At 37.4% G+C, this 19,164-nt stretch overlaps 1 protein-coding gene across 2 annotated transcripts in view; it reads right to left on the reverse strand.

The window, feature by feature from the left end:
• Positions 1-1,244: 1,244 nt before the first annotated feature.
• si:dkey-88l16.3 (low-density lipoprotein receptor-related protein 2) overlaps positions 1,245-19,164 on the reverse strand; it is a 47,582-nt gene continuing 29,662 nt past the window's right edge. For both annotated transcript variants that reach the window (XM_048175008.1, XM_048174999.1), the window contains 18 exons: positions 18,814-18,981; positions 18,507-18,722; positions 15,010-15,239; positions 13,779-13,908; positions 13,504-13,697; positions 12,270-12,456; positions 11,749-11,964; positions 10,152-10,335; positions 9,867-10,068; positions 7,896-8,060; positions 7,573-7,779; positions 6,685-7,234; positions 5,157-5,282; positions 4,526-4,633; positions 3,352-3,585; positions 1,880-2,186; positions 1,675-1,792; positions 1,245-1,334 (listed from right to left, as the gene is read on the reverse strand). In XM_048175008.1, the coding sequence (XP_048030965.1) occupies positions 1,296-1,334; positions 1,675-1,792; positions 1,880-2,186; positions 3,352-3,585; positions 4,526-4,633; positions 5,157-5,282; positions 6,685-7,234; positions 7,573-7,779; positions 7,896-8,060; positions 9,867-10,068; positions 10,152-10,335; positions 11,749-11,964; positions 12,270-12,456; positions 13,504-13,697; positions 13,779-13,908; positions 15,010-15,239; positions 18,507-18,722; positions 18,814-18,981 (3,581 nt within the window). In that variant the 3' untranslated portion in view covers positions 1,245-1,295. The remainder of the gene's footprint in view (positions 1,335-1,674; positions 1,793-1,879; positions 2,187-3,351; positions 3,586-4,525; positions 4,634-5,156; positions 5,283-6,684; positions 7,235-7,572; positions 7,780-7,895; positions 8,061-9,866; positions 10,069-10,151; positions 10,336-11,748; positions 11,965-12,269; positions 12,457-13,503; positions 13,698-13,778; positions 13,909-15,009; positions 15,240-18,506; positions 18,723-18,813; positions 18,982-19,164) is intronic.

Consider the following 19,164-nt stretch of genomic DNA (forward strand, 5'->3'; position numbering starts at 1 on the left):
CCAATACCAGCAGACGTCACGGCCCCCCCAAATCATTACTGACTTCAGAAACTTCACACTAGACTTCAAGCAGCTTGGATTCTGTGCCTCTCCAGTCTTCTTTCAGACTCTGGTACCATGATTTCAACATGAAATGCAAAATTTACTTTTATCTGAAAAGAGGACTTTCGACCACTGTTCACTGTCCAGTTCTTTTTCTCCTTAGCCCAGGTAAGATGCTTCTGACATTGTTTCTGTTTCAGAAGTGGCTTGGTAGTCCTTTTCCTGAAGATGTCTGAGTGTGGTGACTCTTGATGCGCTGACTCCGGCTTCATTCGACTCATTGTGAAGCTCTCCCAAGTGTTTGAATCGGCTATACTTGACAGTATTCTCAAGCTTGCAGTCATCCCTCTTGCTTGTGCACCTTTGCCTACCCAATTTCTTCCTTCCAGTCAACTTTGCATTCAATATGCTTTGATACATCACTCTGTAAACAGCCGCCCCATTCAGTAATGACCTTCTGTGACTTACTCTCTTTGTGGAGGGTGTCAGTGATTGTCTCCTGGACCATTGCCAAGTCAGCGGTCTTCCCCATTAGTGTGGTTTCAAAGAACAAGAGAGACCCAGAATTTATACTGTAGGGATGGTCATTTAATGAAACTCAAATGTAAATATTCTAATATTTTGAGATACTGGATTTTGGACTTTCATCAGCTGTATGCTCTAATCAACAAATTAAAAAAAAAAAAAAAAAAAACCTTTTGAAATGTTTTACTTTACATGTAGGGAATCTAGAATATATGAAAGTTTCATTTTTTTAAAATAATTTACAATAAAAAAAAATTAAAAAAAATCACGATATTCTAATTATATGACCAGCACCTGTATACTAGGACTTATTTCGTGTAACTTATTTCCTTTGCATTTATCCCATTCCATCCGACACACTTATTAATATAGGAGGTTATTACTGGTCTGAGTTGAGAGCATCCTTAGCAGCAATGTCTACTTTGCATATTACATATAAAAGTAGTTTAAGCAAGAATTAATGGTTTCACAACCCCATCACATTTCTGTTCTGGCATTAAGATTGTGTGGTTTCCTTTGAAGTGCTGTGTAAATATTTAACCTGCCGTTTGATATCTGTTGCAAGTTTACACATGAATGCACTTTTCTTGACATTAGACTTTGCAATGGTTTATACTGCAGTCCTTTTTTTATATTAAAGCTTTTTTTATTGAAATAAGTAAACCACACCATATTTCTTGCAGTGTCAATTGTTTTATTAGACATTTAAAAAAGAAAAAGAAAAAAAATTAGCTGACAACAGGGGTGAAAGCTGGACTAATCGGAGCCTACAGGAAAGAAGGGAAAAAAAGTCATAAGTTTGAATTCTGAATCAACTTAGTTTAGATTTTTTCCCCCCAATTTTACATGAAAATTCATACATTCAGTTCACTCACTCTTATGCCATTCCAAACCCCTATTACTATACTTTTTTTGTGGGACACAAAATTAGGACTTAAAAAGAATGTCCAGGCTGCTCTTTTCTATGGAGCCTAGGAAGTAAAAAAAAACAAAAAAAAAAAAAAAACAGACAAAGTCCTAAAAAGACAGACAGAAAGAAAGACAGAAAGAAAGAGAAAGACAGATAAAAGAAAGATTAAAAAAAAAAAAATAGAAACCTCATTGTACCTCTTCTGGATCGTACAACTCATTAGCAAAGTTTTGAGAGAAGGTCGTTTGTTCTTCCATGTCAGTAGTCACAAGACTCTCTTTTTCAGTAGCCTCTTCCCTTGCTGCTTGCATTCTTCTGCAAATAAAAATCATATTGGGATAGTATGATATCCAAGTGTGGCTTATAAAATCTGTATCTAATTATACTAAACAAATGGTAAACCTCCTCTTGAGGATGACGGCGGCCACCAGAGCTCCTCCGAAGAGAAAGGTGAGTGTGAGAGCGAGGGCAGTGGAGCTGGAGTTGGCGTTCTGACAGAGATCCCCACTGTAGCCTTCCTCACACTCACACGCCGGCTCACCCTTCACGCTCACACACTTCCCATGACTGCCGCATCGTTCATCACATGACTGACTGCCCAGACTCTGCTCCACCTTGTTGTCTCTAGATGAAGAGAGTCCAACAGCCGGGTCAACAGAGTAAGGCCCAGATTTGGATTTGACACCTGGTTTGGTTTTCACAAGGTCACCTGTCAACAAGCAGGAAATTGTTTAAGTGCAACAGTCTGGTTTGTCAATTTTGAACATTAATACCAGGTTAAAAATCTTTTATATTAAAGTAAAAATAATCTTCTACAAGATGACAAACGCCCACTGTCTCAATTGCCTTACTGCTACTATAAAATGTGATTTTAAACACTTAAAGTGTTAGTTCACCAAAAAAAAAACAAAAAAAAAAACAACACCTCACCCTCATTTTGCTCTATACCCCTAAGACCTTCGTTCATCTTCAGAAAACAAATTAAGATATTTTTGATGAAATCCAAGAGGTATATGACTTGTCTATGACTCGACAGCAATTTAACCACCACTTTCAAGGTCCAGAAAGGTACTAAAGACATTGTTAAATACGTTTTGCGTGCAAAAACAAAAAAATAAACTTGTTCAACAATCTCTTCCATGTCATTATCCTTATGCAGGTGACGCAGTAAGTACAGTGTAGGCTTCCGCGTTTACGTCAGAACGCCGGCTCAGTATTGGCCAAAGCTGATCACGTGAGCAGAACGACACACGCGTGTGATACTGACGCAGGAGCCGGCCAATAATGAGTTGACGTTCTGACGTAGAACGTATGAAAATGACACAGAAGATGTTGAATAAAGTCGGTATTTTTGTTTTGTTTTTGCACACAAAAAGTATTCTTGTCTCTTCATAATTTTAAGGTTGAACCACGGTAGTCACATCGACTTGTTTTAACAATGTCTTTAGTACCTTTCTGAACCTTGAAAGTGGTGATTATATTGCTGTCTATGAACGAGTATTATACCTCTTGGATTTCATCATAAATATCTTAATTTGTGTTCTGAAGATGAACAAAGGTCCTGAATGTGGAACGACATAAGGGTGAGTAATGACAATTTTCATTTTTGGGTGAACTACCTGTAACCCTTTAAAATACTGAGATTTTTTTTTTTTTTTTTTTTTTTTTTTAAAACACACAAATAGACTGTTACAATAAAACAAAACTAACAATCTGCAATTGGAGCCAATTCACATGATAGTGGGTAATATTGTGTATTTAAGCATGGCTGGAAAGCTGTACTGACCAATCAGAAACCAGGACTGTCCCCAGGACTGCTCACCCTAATATAAACGTGATATACTTGATGTTTAGAAGAACTCAGAATCACTCACAGTACTCGTCCGAGCCGTCCTGGCAGTCTGGGACCTGGTCGCAGAACTTGGACACAGGGATGCACTCGAGGCCATCACTGCAGGCTTTACTGCCCACAGGACACTTGAGATTGGAAACACATTTAGTCTTGTTCACAGTAAGGTAGCCCTGCGTACAGCGACATGAGCGTCCACCTGGATATGGCAGGCACAGGTGACTGCAGCCCCCATTGTTTTCAGAACAGACGTTGGTTCCTGGTAGGTTAAAAAGTCAAAACCACATGTCACATGACTGACTTTAGGGAGGGTCACAGCTCATACAGTACTGTAGTGTTCAGACTGAAATACTAGCTTAATGAAAAATAAATGTAAGATAAATAGATGTATCATATGTATTTATTTTGAAATAAAAATAAACTTATTTTTAGCTTTATCTTATTTTAAAGTAAAAAGGTAAAATAAAGATAAAATGTATAAAAATAAATCTAAATATAGATGTTTTCTTTATCTTATAAATAAAATAATAAAACAAAGTAAAATAAGATAGTAAAGAAAGAAAATAGAAATATATCTAAATGAAATAAAAAAAACATTAGATACAAAAAAGATAAATTAAAATGATAAAAAAAACAAATTTTAAAAATAAGATAAATAAACAAATATATAAAGAAAAATAAAATTATACAAAGTAAAAAAAAAAAAAAAAAAAAAAAAAAATTTTTTTTTTTTTAATCAAACTAAAATTTCCAACTTTTCAGACCAATCAAAAATATCTTTATCACTATGGTTTGTCACACTAGAAATGTACAGCCAAATCGAGTGCATTGTGTGATAAAGTACTAACTACAGTGTGCTCTGTTATATACTATGGATTTTGGCAAATATATTGGATCATCCGGGCATTTCAAGTATACAGAAAATGTATGCACAGTATACAGTTACAGTACATACTATGTACTCTGCAATAATAGTACGAACTGTATGAAATTCTGAACACAGCCAAGCTAAAGAGTGTGGAGTGAGTATGTACATAGTGACTGGACAGGTTCTTCAGAGAGGGGTGTGGTGACTGTAAAAGGAGAACTCTAAATGTGTCTTTTGTGTGGCCAAGCTCCCTGAACACACGTGACATGCCCCTGAATGCAGCTCAGATCACTCTCGGTCTCACGGAGGGGGAAAAGGACCAGAGAAGTACCTTTCTGACTGGACTTGCTGTAAGCCTTCAACTCTATAATGCTCATCTTCACCTCAAACCACATTTGCTTGGGCTGGAAGCCATCGGTGTACCACACTTTAGTTGTACCTGTTTCAAGATAAAAAGTACAAACTTTGACAGCTGGATTACAATTCTGATTTTCTGTTTAACATGCTGTATTAATGCAATTAATACATGCAATGCACATGAAATCAACTATTAAATGCTTTTCTGTGCTAGAATAATGCATTGTCTTTATTACCTGAACAACCTTTGTTTGGAAGCTTTTCTCAGCATACTGATATTTATAGGAGTTTGATTAATCAGCATATCATGAAATTTAATTACAATGAAGGAATTTGTAACTCTTTGTAGAATTTATAACTTAATTTTAGTTCCCATTAACTTATAAACTACTGTCCAAGTTTTATTTGAGATTCACTTTAGACTTGGTCACAAAAACATTGAAATACTGTATTTTAATAATAAATATATATTATATTTTGAAGATTTATATTTTGTATAAATTTTAAGATTAAAGACAGGAAGTGAATGGCTTCATGCCATCTAGTGGCACCTACAGAGAACTGTATACTATGCAACTGGATTTCTGGAGGTCTTGAATTATTACCATTATCCAGGGTGATCCAGAAGTAGATGTTCTCAATACGGGCAAAAGACACAATGAAGGCATGTCCGGTGCTGTACTCCTTATAATTAGAGCCGTCTATATTAATAGAGCTAATCAGTTCACTGCCTGGGGAAAAAAAAAAAAAAAAAAGTTGGCATTATTGATTGGTTTGCAAGAGATTTTTCACAGAATCAAATAAGCCATTACATTTTCATTCAAACAAATACATAGACATTCAAATTGTAGAACACAAATTGAGTTTAAAATTAAGTATGCAACTAGTTTATAGATTTAGCCTAAATTAAGATGGACCAAGCTAGTTTAGGACCAGATGCTGGTTTGTAGTCATAGACAATGACGACGACAACAACAACGACAACAACTTGTATTTCTAAAAATAAATAAAATGTATATTATTATTATTATTATTATTGATAAACTTGTTTCCCCAAATAAATAAACATTTAAATGTATTAGTTGAATAATAATAGTAACAATGTTAGATAAACTTGCATGGGGTGGGTTGGGTTATTGCAGTAACATGGTTGTGTGCAAAACACATTCAAAGTAGAGAAGTTGTGTGTACACTTTAATTTTGAAGACCACATCAGTGGCCATTTGAACTAAGTGAAAAGAGCAATATATTCCATTTACACTAAGTGACAATAGCGACATTTTCTTAGCGATATGCTATTTACACTAGGTGAAAATAGCGATAGATTTTATTTACACCATGTAAAAGTATCAGTTCTTTGCAATAAGAGTAAAGATGCTATTTACACTTTATACTGGCAGATACTATTTGCACCTCAGGATTTTTGTACATTAACAGGATGCAATAACAGAGTGTAAATTATTATATTATTATTATTATTATTATTATTCTGCAAGCCTTACTAACTACTGCTGCACCATTGAAGACATTGAATTCTTTGCGTCTTTTTTTTTTTTTTTAATTTTAGCTTCGCACACCAATGTCTGGTTGGGCCACACATAGTGTAAATAGACATAGACACTCCATAAGACCACTGAGATAAGACAGGCCAAAAAAAAACAAAAAACCATCTCATTTATTTAAGTACTGTCCAAGTTATAACAAACTGTCCAAGGTTCATTTGAGACTCGGCCATAAAATCGTTCATGTATTCTCAAAACTACTGTGTGTATATTATATTATATTATATTATATTATATTATATTATATTATATTATATTATATATATATATTATATTATATTATATATATATATATTTATTTATTTATTTATTTATTTTTTAAATATTTTAAGATTGAAAGACAGCAAGTTAATTGCTCCATGACTCTTTAGCTTTTAAAATTATTGTGCTTTACATTCTATGTTGATTTTTTGTTAGATAGTTTAAGTATATGGAATTGTCAAAAAAAAAGAAAAGAAAAGAAAAAAATGCCTTTTTAGTTTATAATATAAATATTTTCTTTTAATAATGGGACACAAATCTGTACCCTATTTGTGGAAAGGGTGATTTTAATTTTTGTTTTTAAACGCACCAATATCTGCCCAATAAAGCAATGTTCCTTTCTCAGAAAATGCGAGTGAAGCAGGCATCTTTGCTTTGCTCCACAGCAGCGTGCGATTCTTCCCATCCATGTGAGCACAGTCGACCTGGGGCTGCGGCTCGGACCCCCTCCGCCCCACTGCGGTAAAGCACAACCTGCCCGTGGGAGGGTGTAGGGCGATGGAGATTGTATCCTCGATTTCGGCTTGCAGCACCAGGCTGGTGTACTTCCCTCCAGGGGAAGTGACGTAAAGCTGGGCGGTCTTGACGCTGCTCCAGTACAGGTTACGTGTGACCCAGTCCACAGCTAGAGCGGTCACCAGGTCCCCGTTGAGCTGAAGCATGTGACCTACTGGTATGAAGCCAGAGCTGCTTAGTTTGAGCTGAACTACAGAGCCCTGTCCTGCGTCAGCAAGGGAAATGGTGCGGTCTTTGAGGAGCAGATCAAAGTCTGAAGCCTCTTTCACATCAGGGAGAGTCAAGGAACGATGCTCTGGCCATGTCTTCAGCCCAACCTCTTCTTGAAGGTTCTTGGTGAAGATCTGAGCAGGAGAAGTGAGGTCAGTGAATTAACAATGGCTCAATATTCCTTAAAGGAACACTGAGGGTTCAGTAAAAGTTAATATGGCTATTAACACTAACCAGTAGCCTGTGTGGCCTAGGTGATGTCAGCCAAAAGGATGCCATTATACTAATGAAAAGTTATGAACAAATTGATGAACCAATAGAAATGTGCAAAATAAGACAAGGAATGTGCATTAAACTAAATAAGGTAAATTTTCCATGTTGACTAAAACCAGCCAAAACTTTGAGAATGGGCTATAATTTAAAGGTGGTACACCACAATCTGTCCTGGGTCACAAGCCATTCAGTGGAGTACCTGTGTAATCATGGTAGATGACAGTAGCATAAGGAAAGAGGAGGTGGAATCGACAGATGGGGTGCAAGTAAATCCGTCCGCAGCCAAGAGAAGTCCTGCCGGGCAGCGACACACCGCTTTGAGCCCCAGAGCCAGCAAACACATGTGGGAGCACTTGAGCTTCTCACAGGGGTTGGACACACTGGGCTGTAAAAGAGGGTGGACAACCTATACCAAGACAGACAGAGGAGACACTCATGGTGCTACTACAGTAATGCAAGGATATATTGGTGTATAAGACAATTTTGATGACATTACTAAATGTCTACAGTATGTATTCTCACTTTGAGATCGAACGGCTGTCCAGGTCTCTTGAGAAAAACTCTGCGGTTCTTGCCAGTCAGTTTATTGGCACCTTGAATGGATCTTCTACGAGTGTCAGACCAGTAGACCATGTCATTAAACACAGCCAGGGAGAAAGGACTGGGCATCTCAGACAGCTGTAGCAACTGCATAGATAGATAGAGAAATAGAGATAGATAGAGATAGATGGATAGAGAGGACCTATCATGCTTTATACCCATTTTATACCTTTATACCTATTATTTGTTCCACTTTCTTTAGTGTGTAATGTTGCTGTTTGAGTAAGAAAAAGGTTTGTTACAAAGCACAAAGGTCACTCCAAAGGGAGTTGTGTACCGTTTCTGAACACCCTGAAATGCCTCAATTGTAGACTTGTGTTCATTTCCAGAAGAAATCTCATCACAATATTCTTTATTTAAATAATTCCTGCCCAAGGCATATGCAAAAATAAAGAGGCAAGGCCTGGTTGAGTGAGTTAGTAGTGTGTGGAAACTCGCAGTTATTACTGTAAGGGGCATGACGCTTCCGAAATGCACTAAAAGCCGTTGACCAATCACAACACACTGGCCCAGCCGACCAATCAAAGCACAGTGTGCTTTTCAGAAGGAGGGGCTTCATAGAGACAGGAACTAAACAGGGGTGCGTTTCCCGAACAACAATGTAACTCGCTGCTGAACTCGCTGTTGTGACTAGCTAGCTGAACAAATCAACTAGCTAGTCACAACTGTTTCCCAAAACCGTACTGTCACAAATATGTCGTTCAACCACGCTGGTGAATGATGTCACGCAGGTGGTGGAGTAATAACTTCTTTAAATGAATCTGTTTGAGATCGAATTAATGCTAGAATTTCTGCTATAAATTACAGACATGGCATTAGAGGACTAATTATCATTTTACTCAGTTATTTTGCTTTATTTCCAGATTCAATCAAATGCTTGTTCTGACGTACCAGAGCACGTACACACATGCGCACTCTTCAAAAACGGTGCTTTAAATCTCTTGACAAACTAAAATATATTAGGGCTGCACGATATATTGCGTGAGATTGTCACGCGCATTTCGTCAGTAAAGCCGGTTCCCTGATTACCGCTAAATCGCCATCACCTGCTTTCAAATGGAGCGGCATTTAATAGACAGAGCCGTAGTTCAATGACAAGCTACGCAATATCGCGTTCATTATCGAAGGCGATTCATCTGCGATATGAATGCGATAGAGCTGTAGATCACCTAGAAGCCACGCAATGTCTATTAAATGCCGCTCCATTTGAAAGCAGGTGATGGCGATTTAGCGGTAATCAGGGAACCGGCTTTACTGACGAAATGCGCGTGACAATCTCACGCGATATATCGTGCAGCCCTAAAATATATAAATGACATTTGTATATATTTGAAATAAAATATATACTTTGTACTTGATGCCAGCTTTCTTATTTTGTTCAAGATAAGGATTTATTAAGTCCACATATAAAAACAAGAAACTATGCTTCTAACCACAGCTCGAGAGCTGTCGTTCGTTCCAACCACACAAGTTTGCGATGCAGTTTGCGACTCGTTTGAACGATGGTTTCGGGAAACATCAAATCATTGAACTATGCAAGTAACGACGGAACTTGCGATGTTAGTTGGCTAACGATGATTTTGGGAAACGCACCCCAGTGCGTAACTGACAGAGGAGAGGTGCTGCAACAACATGAAATATATGAAAAATGTGTGTTTTTTTTTTTTTTTAACATTCAAGAATGAAAACCTATTCTAGTAGACCCCAAAAACAGAAGACTAACAAAGTCTTGATATTATTGCTTTCTATTTCTTGTAAAGCGACCTTGAAGCCCTGAAAGGTGCTATATAAATAAAAATTGTTATTATTATTATCACCTATTATTATTATAAATTGCGCCATGTATTTTACTTGTCCACTTGCAGCACAGTAAATATGATAAATTTAAATTACCCTTATGTTTTCTCCATCCAATGTCGCTGAGCCTATACATCTAAGCTTCTCGTCAGTCCAATATAGTCTGTCAGTCAAAATGTCCACCGTCACACTGACAGGCCAGTTGAGACCACGGCTGATCACCACCTTCCTGTCTGAGCCGTCCATGCTAGAGCGCTCGATCTGAGCTTGACCTCCGATCTCTGACCAGAACATTATCCTGAAAGCAATGGCTGGAGACATTATGCATCTATACAGATGAACAATCATACAATAGAACCAACTTGTGGAGGTACTTCTTACCCTTTCTGCGGCAGCAGCACAAGTGAGCGTGGCTGCTCCAAATCCTTATCCACAACTACAACGTAGTTTTGTGGCTTTACAATACTGCTGGTCAATCTCACAGCTAGAATCTGCCCAGCAACACCATCGACCCAGTAAAGGTTCCTTCCCATCCAGTCAACAGCAATGGAGTCTGACTTCACACCTTAACATGCAAGATTTTTTTGGTTAGGGAAGGGATTCCCCAAATTTAAGTTGAACATCTTTATCCAAAAATAATTTCTGGAATACCTTTTTTAATCATGTGAAACATGGTGTGACTTATATTCCCAAATGATTTATGCAATGCAATTAACAGCAAAGCAAAAACACGTGTAAAGTACACACATTTCGGTTAGTGCTAATTGATATGTACGTGAGCCCCAAGATTATTTGTATAGAGCATTTCCCACATGTCGGTAGTTTTAGTTTGTTTAGGCTTGGTGGTTATAATACATTATATTTATAATGAATGCCACTATAATTTGTATGATTTATACTTTATATTTTTAAGGATCTGTGGTAGAATGAGGGGGGAACTAAAATACATGTTTATATTGCTGGTAAAACATTTTGTTTTATTTACCGGTACTTGACCATTTCTGAATGTAGTAATAAAATGTGACTTGTACACTGATTCAACATATTTGTCAATGTAATTTTGAGCTGGTGTGACTTATTTTCTGGAAAACACAGTACTTCAAAATTTGAGATTTTAAGGTAATTTTTCAGTAATTTAACATGCACATTTCTCTGATGTTGGACATCTGTCACTTGCCTGGAAAATCCAGCCTCACCGCTGTACCAACGGATGAGTCTGGTCGCCATTGAATCAATTCGTTTTCTAGGGCGGAGCAAATCCGAGCAAACAGGAAGTGAAGTAAACCAATCAGAGAAGGGCGGATATGACGTTAGCAAAGTGACAAGAGTCAACAGCGAAAAGTAAATAATTAATGTGTTTTTGGTCATTTAAAACTGAATTCATGGCTGAATAGAACAAACTCTCGGGTCTCGCATGCGCCATCTTTGTTGATATTGAAGGGACTTTCACCGCACTAGAGTGACGCTGTTTGCGTCACTGAAATAAACGAATCTGATTGCGAGGCGCGACGGAGGGCGGACTGACCAGATTGATATAACTTGTAGAAGATATATCATTCTGGACTTGCCAGGCAAATCTGTCGCATCACATGCATGTAAACACATCTTTTTTGTTTTTATTCTAAAAGTGCTCTAATTTTACATTGTGACCAAGTGTGCCTTCCTGAAAAGTGAAGCCAACACATTTCTGGGATATTTTAGCTTCATTTTTCTACATTGGAAGGAAGCAGAGATGCGCTGTCCATCTTTTAAAGTCTATGAATGCGTCTTATAAAATGTATAGCTCCTGTCTCTGATGCTCATTGGTCAATATCCAATAGCCATGCTTTATTTATGATAAAGCATGGCTTTGGGTGCTTTACCGAACAGATCTATGTCTCACCAAAACACCTTTGTCATCGTGCCTAACAACGGCCTTCGACCATGACTGTATTCTCAATACAGCACGGCCTCTTGTATCTTGGCAAATAACCTTTACCTTTGACAATAGTTCCAATGTTATCCTTTTCTCCGTGGAAGGCATATTTGATGCTCTCTTCCTCCAGACTAACCCAGTAAACCCTCTGCTCTCTCCGGTCATAGTCAAGAGAGAAGATGGGCTTCCGTCCTGGTGTGACGAGAGCTCGAATATTGAAGCTTCGCAGACCCAACTTTATAAGCTCGTACTGTTCAGAGACCAAAAGACTGGGCTCCTCTGAATAAAAACATGATTCACAGAGTACAATACTATTAATAGAGTAGAACACTACTAAGAAAAGAAAAGAAAAAAAAAAAAAAAAATACTATTTGCACATTTCTGCTATTTTCCAGTTGTGAAAAGACACCCCCCCCCACTAGCCTATTTTTGTGACATTTCAGATGAGCCCCCCCCCCCCCTAAGAACACACAGAAGGGGAAAATGTTGGTTGCTACCAGAATAATCAGCAAAGTGGTTCCTACTTTACATTGATAATCTCATGTTTTGCTATGCATGTCTAGCTAGCTGCAATAGATTAATACCTGCTGTCTTGCAGTTGTGACCATCTGGCTCCAGTATAAATTCAGGGTGGCATTGACACCGGTAGGAGCCTAGCGTGTTGACACAGTTATGACTACAGGCAGCGGGCTGAATCTCTTTGCATTCATCGATGTCATTGCAGGTTAAACCGTCTGACTGAAGCCTGAAGCCAGTCTTACAGCCACATCTCTGGAAACACAAAAAAATATTTGAACATAGCTGATTGCATTTATAGCCTCTCATTATATGTTTTTTCCAAATATTAGCAATCTACAGACTTGCTTTGTCAAAGGTATGGTATCATACTACTGTAAATGGTGCAAAATCTATCATTTTAATTTGTTTGAATCATGATTTGAATTTTGAACCATCAATGCATAATACATTAGGGGCCAGATTTGCAAACAGCTTGCGCCAACGCAAACCCTCTTTTGGCATTTAAAAAAAACAAAAAAAACAACATAAAAACCCCCCCCCACAACCTACTGTCAAGATTTACCAAAGACACACAGCGATGAAAAGGCGTGGACAGTTATTTCTGCAGATGACCTTATTGCATATCCATTTATAGGAGTTTCCCTTTCAGATGCAAAATTTATAGGAGGATATTTAAATCATGCAACATGATTTACCAAGGACTGCTGTAGTTGATTTACTGGTATTTGTACTATTATTTAAAGCCCAGAAAAGCACGTTTTAACCCATTTGGCACTTAACATGCTGCGATAGCTGCATGCTAAGTTGTAGGAGGAGGAACCTCAGAGAACAGAGAGCGTGTGGTAGAAGAGAGTATTTTCTCCACTCAAGTTTATTCCTCCTGAGGAAGACGTTATCCAAACATATAGTTTGCCATGCCACAATATTTTTTTATTTGCTGCACCTGTGTTTAGCAGATTACCCACACCTGATTATCATCGGCTGTGCTTGTTTGCGACCCTATGCTAATTTGCACTGCTCGATATATTGTGTTGGTCATTATGGAAATGAGCTGCTGCGTCTTTGGGTAATCTACTGACAATGCACAAATTAAAGAACACAGAACTTTCCACTCACATCAGCGCTTTTATGGGATTGCAGTCTCATGCTAATTTGAGTTTATTAAATCTGGTCCTAGTTATTATAAAACTATATGTATTATAAAACAAACATTATTATTATTATTATTATTATTATTATTATTATTATTATTATTATTATAAATAAATAAATAAATAAATAAATAAATAAATGTTTCACCGCTCCATGTGGAGTGTTGAAGCAGTAGTGTTGACATGATGGGCTGATGGGACTGGAGCAGTTGTTCTTCAGACAGCCCACACCCTCATCAGAACCGTCTGCACAGTCAGATCCCCTGTTGCACACCAGATCTGGGTCCACACACTCCCCACTTCCACACGGGAACAAGTGTGTTGGGCATTTCACTTGACCACCTACAAAACAAGCAAATGTTCACACTTTTATTGAACTCATTCTGGTATGGAGTTTAAAATTGATTTCAGACATGCACTCACATCCCGATTCATCACTCCCGTCCTTGCAATCCTTCACGCCGTCACATCTCCATGTCTTCACAATGCATTGAGTTTTAGATGCACATGACCACTGGAACTCACCACACTTCAGCGGAGTCACCTTACAGTTCTAAACAGGAAGAGAAGAGCTTGTCTGATTGTATGGCACAGAGAAAAAAAAAAATATAATAAAAAAAAAAAAAAATTGCGAACCTTCCAACTCAGTACAACTTGCACATTTGTTTGAAACATACTTAGACTAGAAGTACTAGACAAAATTGCAAAAAATGTCTCAAAAGGTTCCCCAAACACCACTGTTCAACAACAACAAAAAAGTTAATTCGGCCCTAAACTCCCACCACTGGCTACTCAAACCAACAAAGCAATGTTAAAAGAACACATTTTGGGGAAATCAGCAAACAAACAAAAAACACCACCAAAACACAAAGTACCACCACAAAAAAAACAAAACAAAAAAAAACTATGCAAACAAAAACCAAGCAAAACAAAAGTACAAACAAAAATGCACCACAAACGCAAAAACCAATGCAAAAGCCAAACACAAAATACCATAAAACAAAAACAAAAGCAAAAAACAAACAACTACACACAACAGCATTAAAGGTGCTAAAGAGGATCTTTTCGTTGACTGAGAAACCAAAGACTCTTAGTGAGTTTTTGAAATGAGCGCATGCGTAAGAACAACCTCCCTCCTTCACAGCTCATTTCGAGGGAACGCCTCCCAAAACTCGTGCACGAGTATTGGAACACGAGTGTTTACCACCGGCATTCGCTGTGTCGTGTTAGTGGATTCATTATGTCGGACTCACCGCAGGTAACTCATAATCTGCAGTTGTTACTCCTGTCTCCTGACAAAAACACTGCATGCGGCGCCTGTAGCGTGTGGAAAGTTACTGGAGCGCGCAGCCGCGCACGTCTTCACAAAGAATTTAATGGCAGTGATTCACAAGCCAGAGGGCCAATCGCGTAAACGATTGGCTGATGTTTTTAAGGCCCTACCTCGTGCACAGATGATGTATATTATTATTATATATGTATATTATATTATTCCTTTCAGGGCACCTAATAAATAGTCTTTTATCAGTTAGTAAAGACAGTTTCAAGTAATATTGCAAAAATGTATAAAACAAAACATCCTCTTTAGCACCTTTAAGGAAAGGTATAAAACAAAGTAGTAGGTTGCCCTAGAACAAGAAGTGCGGTTCCTCACCCTCTCATCAGACCCATCACTGCAGTCCTCGTCTCCATCACAGAGCCATTCTTTCAGCAGACACTCATGAGTGTGGGGGCAGCGCTGCTCCACAGGACAGTGCGGAGGCTGAGAACAGCCCTTCTCATCCGAATGATCACGACAGTCAGCGTACCCATCACAACGGAGGGCCAGTGCCACACACTGACCATTACTGCACTGGAACCGATCACTCGAACACGGCTCTACCACTGTAGGACAAACAAAGCCCAAGTGTAAGGAAAACTGTGTCCAAACACTGAACAAAGTGAATTGCTAAAATAGCAAAAATGTCAAAAGTATTGATTTAAACAAGATAAGTCCCAGGGGCACTATTTAGCTAACAACGGTCTCAAAACAAGCCTTTTGTTAGAGTAGATGCCATATTTATTCTGACGAACAAAAATGAGGCAGAAATAAAAGCCTACACAATATGTTGGATTGTTGAATATGGATGTTGACCGGTTGGAAACATGTACAAACCACACTAACACTACCAGACTAATAAAAATCAGACCTCGGCTGCTTTTCTCAAAAGCATTGTAAGCGAAGATGATTGTAGAGTCCATTGGTGGTAAAAGTTCTACAACCTACTTAGACTTATAATGCTTTGGAAAAAGCAGGCAGTTCACTGTTGAGAGATTTTTTAATTTTTTAATTTTAAAGTTTATTTATAACATTTAAACTATTACATTGAGATAAACATTAATGCAGTAAATGAAGATAATAAAATAAATTCTGAAATAAACGGCAAAAAATAAAGTTAAAAATATAATGGAATAAAGGGTAAAAAAAAAAAAAAAAAAAAAAAAAATCTTTTAATTTAAGGTTGCATTGAATGTGACAATTTAGGCAAAAATGGTTTTACAAAAAAAAAAAAAAAAAAAGTGTTTTTATAAAATAATTTATGTAAAATTCACTTCTAATTCTTTCTAACTTTAATTCATGGAGATAACATCGATAATGTGCCATATTGAGCTAAACTCTGCAAGACAGTGGGCCCTGGTTTAGTGGAAGACTGCTGCCATCTACCGGAAAACGAACACTTAAAATAACATGCATTTTCAACTACAGCCACTAGATGGCTGCAGAGCATTACTCAATGGCTCAAACCTGAACATGGTGTTGTGGTGTCACTCCATTTCTATGCATGTTCTGCATTCTGCATTTTTTTTTTTTAACAAATTATGTAACAGCAACTTATATTATTTTTTCAACTCTTATGAGTGATTTTTTGGGGGTTTGTAGGGAGAAACTGTGGGTTTCATTTCATTTTTGTGCTTTAAAAAATTGCTTTGTAACTGACATTTTTTTGACAAATTATGTAACAATGCATATAGTCTCCCACTGACTTCTATAGGTGATTTTTGGAAGTGGGGCAGTGTGTGTGTGCGCGTGTGCATGTGTGTGTGTGAGTGAACAAGAGCGTTCTGTGTATGTGTTCTGCATTGTGACTGATTTAGTGATTTTATATGAACTAAAAAAAAAAAAAGTTACTTTTTTATAATACAGTAATAAAGTATTAAATTATTTTATATTTTAGTATTTAAATTATTATATACAAATTTTCAATGATAGTTCATTCATAAATTTAGTTAATTCATAGTTAATATATGCACAGTATAGAGACTACAATATATTAATAGGCTAAATACAATTAGTGAGTTCTTCATTGTCACTGTAATTAAATTATTATTAAATTAGCTCACATGAAGAGTTAAAAAAAAAAAAAAAAAAAAAAAGCATGAAAAACCATTATCTAAAAACTTGTCAACTGTAGATAATTCTTGTCTTAGATTAGGTCACGGAAAATGGGAAAATATCATTAAATAAGTGCTTTAAACCAACCTTTATCAGGCATTTAATTGCATTAGTATTAAGTGTTTTCTTAAAAATAAATAAATAAATAAATAAATAAATAAATTATATATATATATATATATATATATATATATATATATATATATATATATATATATATATATATATATATATATATATATATATATATATATATATATAAAAACACACAGACTGATATATTTCAAATGTTTATTTCTTTTAATTTTGATGATTATAACTGACAACTGAGGAAAATCCCAAATTCAGTATCTCAGAAAATTAGAATATTACTTAAGAACAATAAAAAGAAAGGATTTTTAGAAATCTTGGCCAACTGAAAAGTATGAACATGAAAAGTATGAGCATGTACAGCACTCAATATTTAGTTGGGGCTCCTTTTGCCTGAATTACTGCAGCAATGCGGCGTGGCATGGACTCGATCAGTCTGTGGCACTGCTCAGGTGTTATGAGAGCCCAGGTTGCTCTGATAGTGGCCTTCAGCTCTTCTGCATTGTTGGGTCTGGCATATCGCATCTTCCTCTTCACAATACCCCATAGATTTTCTATGAGGTTAAGGTCAGGCGAGTTTGCTGGCCAATTAAGAACAGGGATACCATGGTCCTTAAACCAGGTACTGGTAGCTTTGGCTCTGTGTGCAGGAAGCACAAAGTGCTCTAAAACTTCCTGGTATAGGGCTGCATTGATCTTGGACCTCAGAAAACACAGTGGACCAACACCAGCAAATGGCACCCTAAACCATCACTGACTGTGGAAACTTTACACTGGACCTTAAGCAATGTGGATTGTGTGCCTCTCTCTTCCTCCAGACTCTGGGACCATGATTTACAAAGGAAATGCAAAATTTACTTTCATCAGAGAACATAACTTTGGACCACTCAGCAGCAGTCCAGTCCTTTTTGTCTTTAGCCCAGGCGAGACACTTCTGATGCTGTCTGTTGTTCAAGAGTGGCTTGACAAGGAATGCAACAGCTGAAACCCATGTCTTGCATACGTCTGTGCGTAGTGGTTCTTGAAGCACTGACTCCAGCTGCAGTCCACTCTTTGTGAAGCTCCCCCACATTTTTGAATGGGTTTTGTTTCACAATCCTCTCCAGGGTGCTGTTATCCCTATTGCTTGTACACTTTTTTTTCTACCACATCTTTTTCTTCCCTTCGCCTCTCTATTAATGTGCTTGGTCACAGAGCTCTGTGAACAGCCAGCCTCTTTTGCAATGACCTTTTGTGTCTTGCCCTCCTTGTGCAAGGTGTCAATGGTCGTTTTTTTACAGAACTAGACTGAGAGACCATTTAAAGGCCTTTAGAGTGTTTTGAGTTAATTAGCTGATTAGAGTGTGGCACCAGGTGTCTTCAATATTGAACCTTTTCACCATATTCTAATTTTCTGAGATACTGAATTTGGGATTTTCCTTAGTTGTCAGTTATAATCAAAACTAAAAGAAATAAACATTTGAAATATAATAATTTTTGATGATATTTTAATTATATGACCAGCACCTGTATGTGTATAATAAGGGTTAAGGGCAAATTCATGATTGATTGTGGGTAAGTCCTTGGGACTGAAGCTACATCTTTACCCATTACCTCACTACCATGAACACTTTCTACCATTGACCTACCACAGTTGGCTTCATCAGTGCCATCCACACAGTCTCTCTCTCCATCACAGAGGAAGGTTTCAGGAATGCAGCGGGTTTTATTGTCACACGGGTGTCGGCACTCCTCTGAGTGCTTCATGCAGTTGATTTCATCTGATCGGTCCTGACACTGAGGTGTGCCGTCACATACAAGCTTCATGTCTATACACTTCCTGCCATGAGCGCATTGGAATTGGTCTGGAGGGTTAAATTATTGAAATGTGTCAATTTGGTCAGTTTAATTCTCTTTTTACATTAGAAATACAATTCACTCTTCTGCAAATTGTACCTTTTTTACATTTACGCTCACAGTTCCTCTCGTCAGATCCGTCTTTGCAATCTTTCTCTCCATCACACACATGGCTGTACAGGACACACTCTTTCCCATCCCTACAAGGTTTGGATCCCAAGGGACATTTCAGAGGTAATGAAGCACTTCCAGCCACACGACCAGTGTCTAAAAACAGAGAAAAAACATGATTGACAAATCTGAATCACTCATCTTCATGTTGCTCCAAACACATGACTTTCTACTGCGCAAGTTTTCAATTAACAAATGACTTCAATTTCTATCTGCTCCTCATTCCAAGTTATAGTATGGCTTCTGAAGACTTTGAATATAGCACATTTCTTTTTTTTC

Source organism: Megalobrama amblycephala, linkage group LG2, assembly GCF_018812025.1.
Source record: "Megalobrama amblycephala isolate DHTTF-2021 linkage group LG2, ASM1881202v1, whole genome shotgun sequence".
NCBI classification, from domain to species: Eukaryota; Metazoa; Chordata; class Actinopteri; order Cypriniformes; family Xenocyprididae; genus Megalobrama; species Megalobrama amblycephala.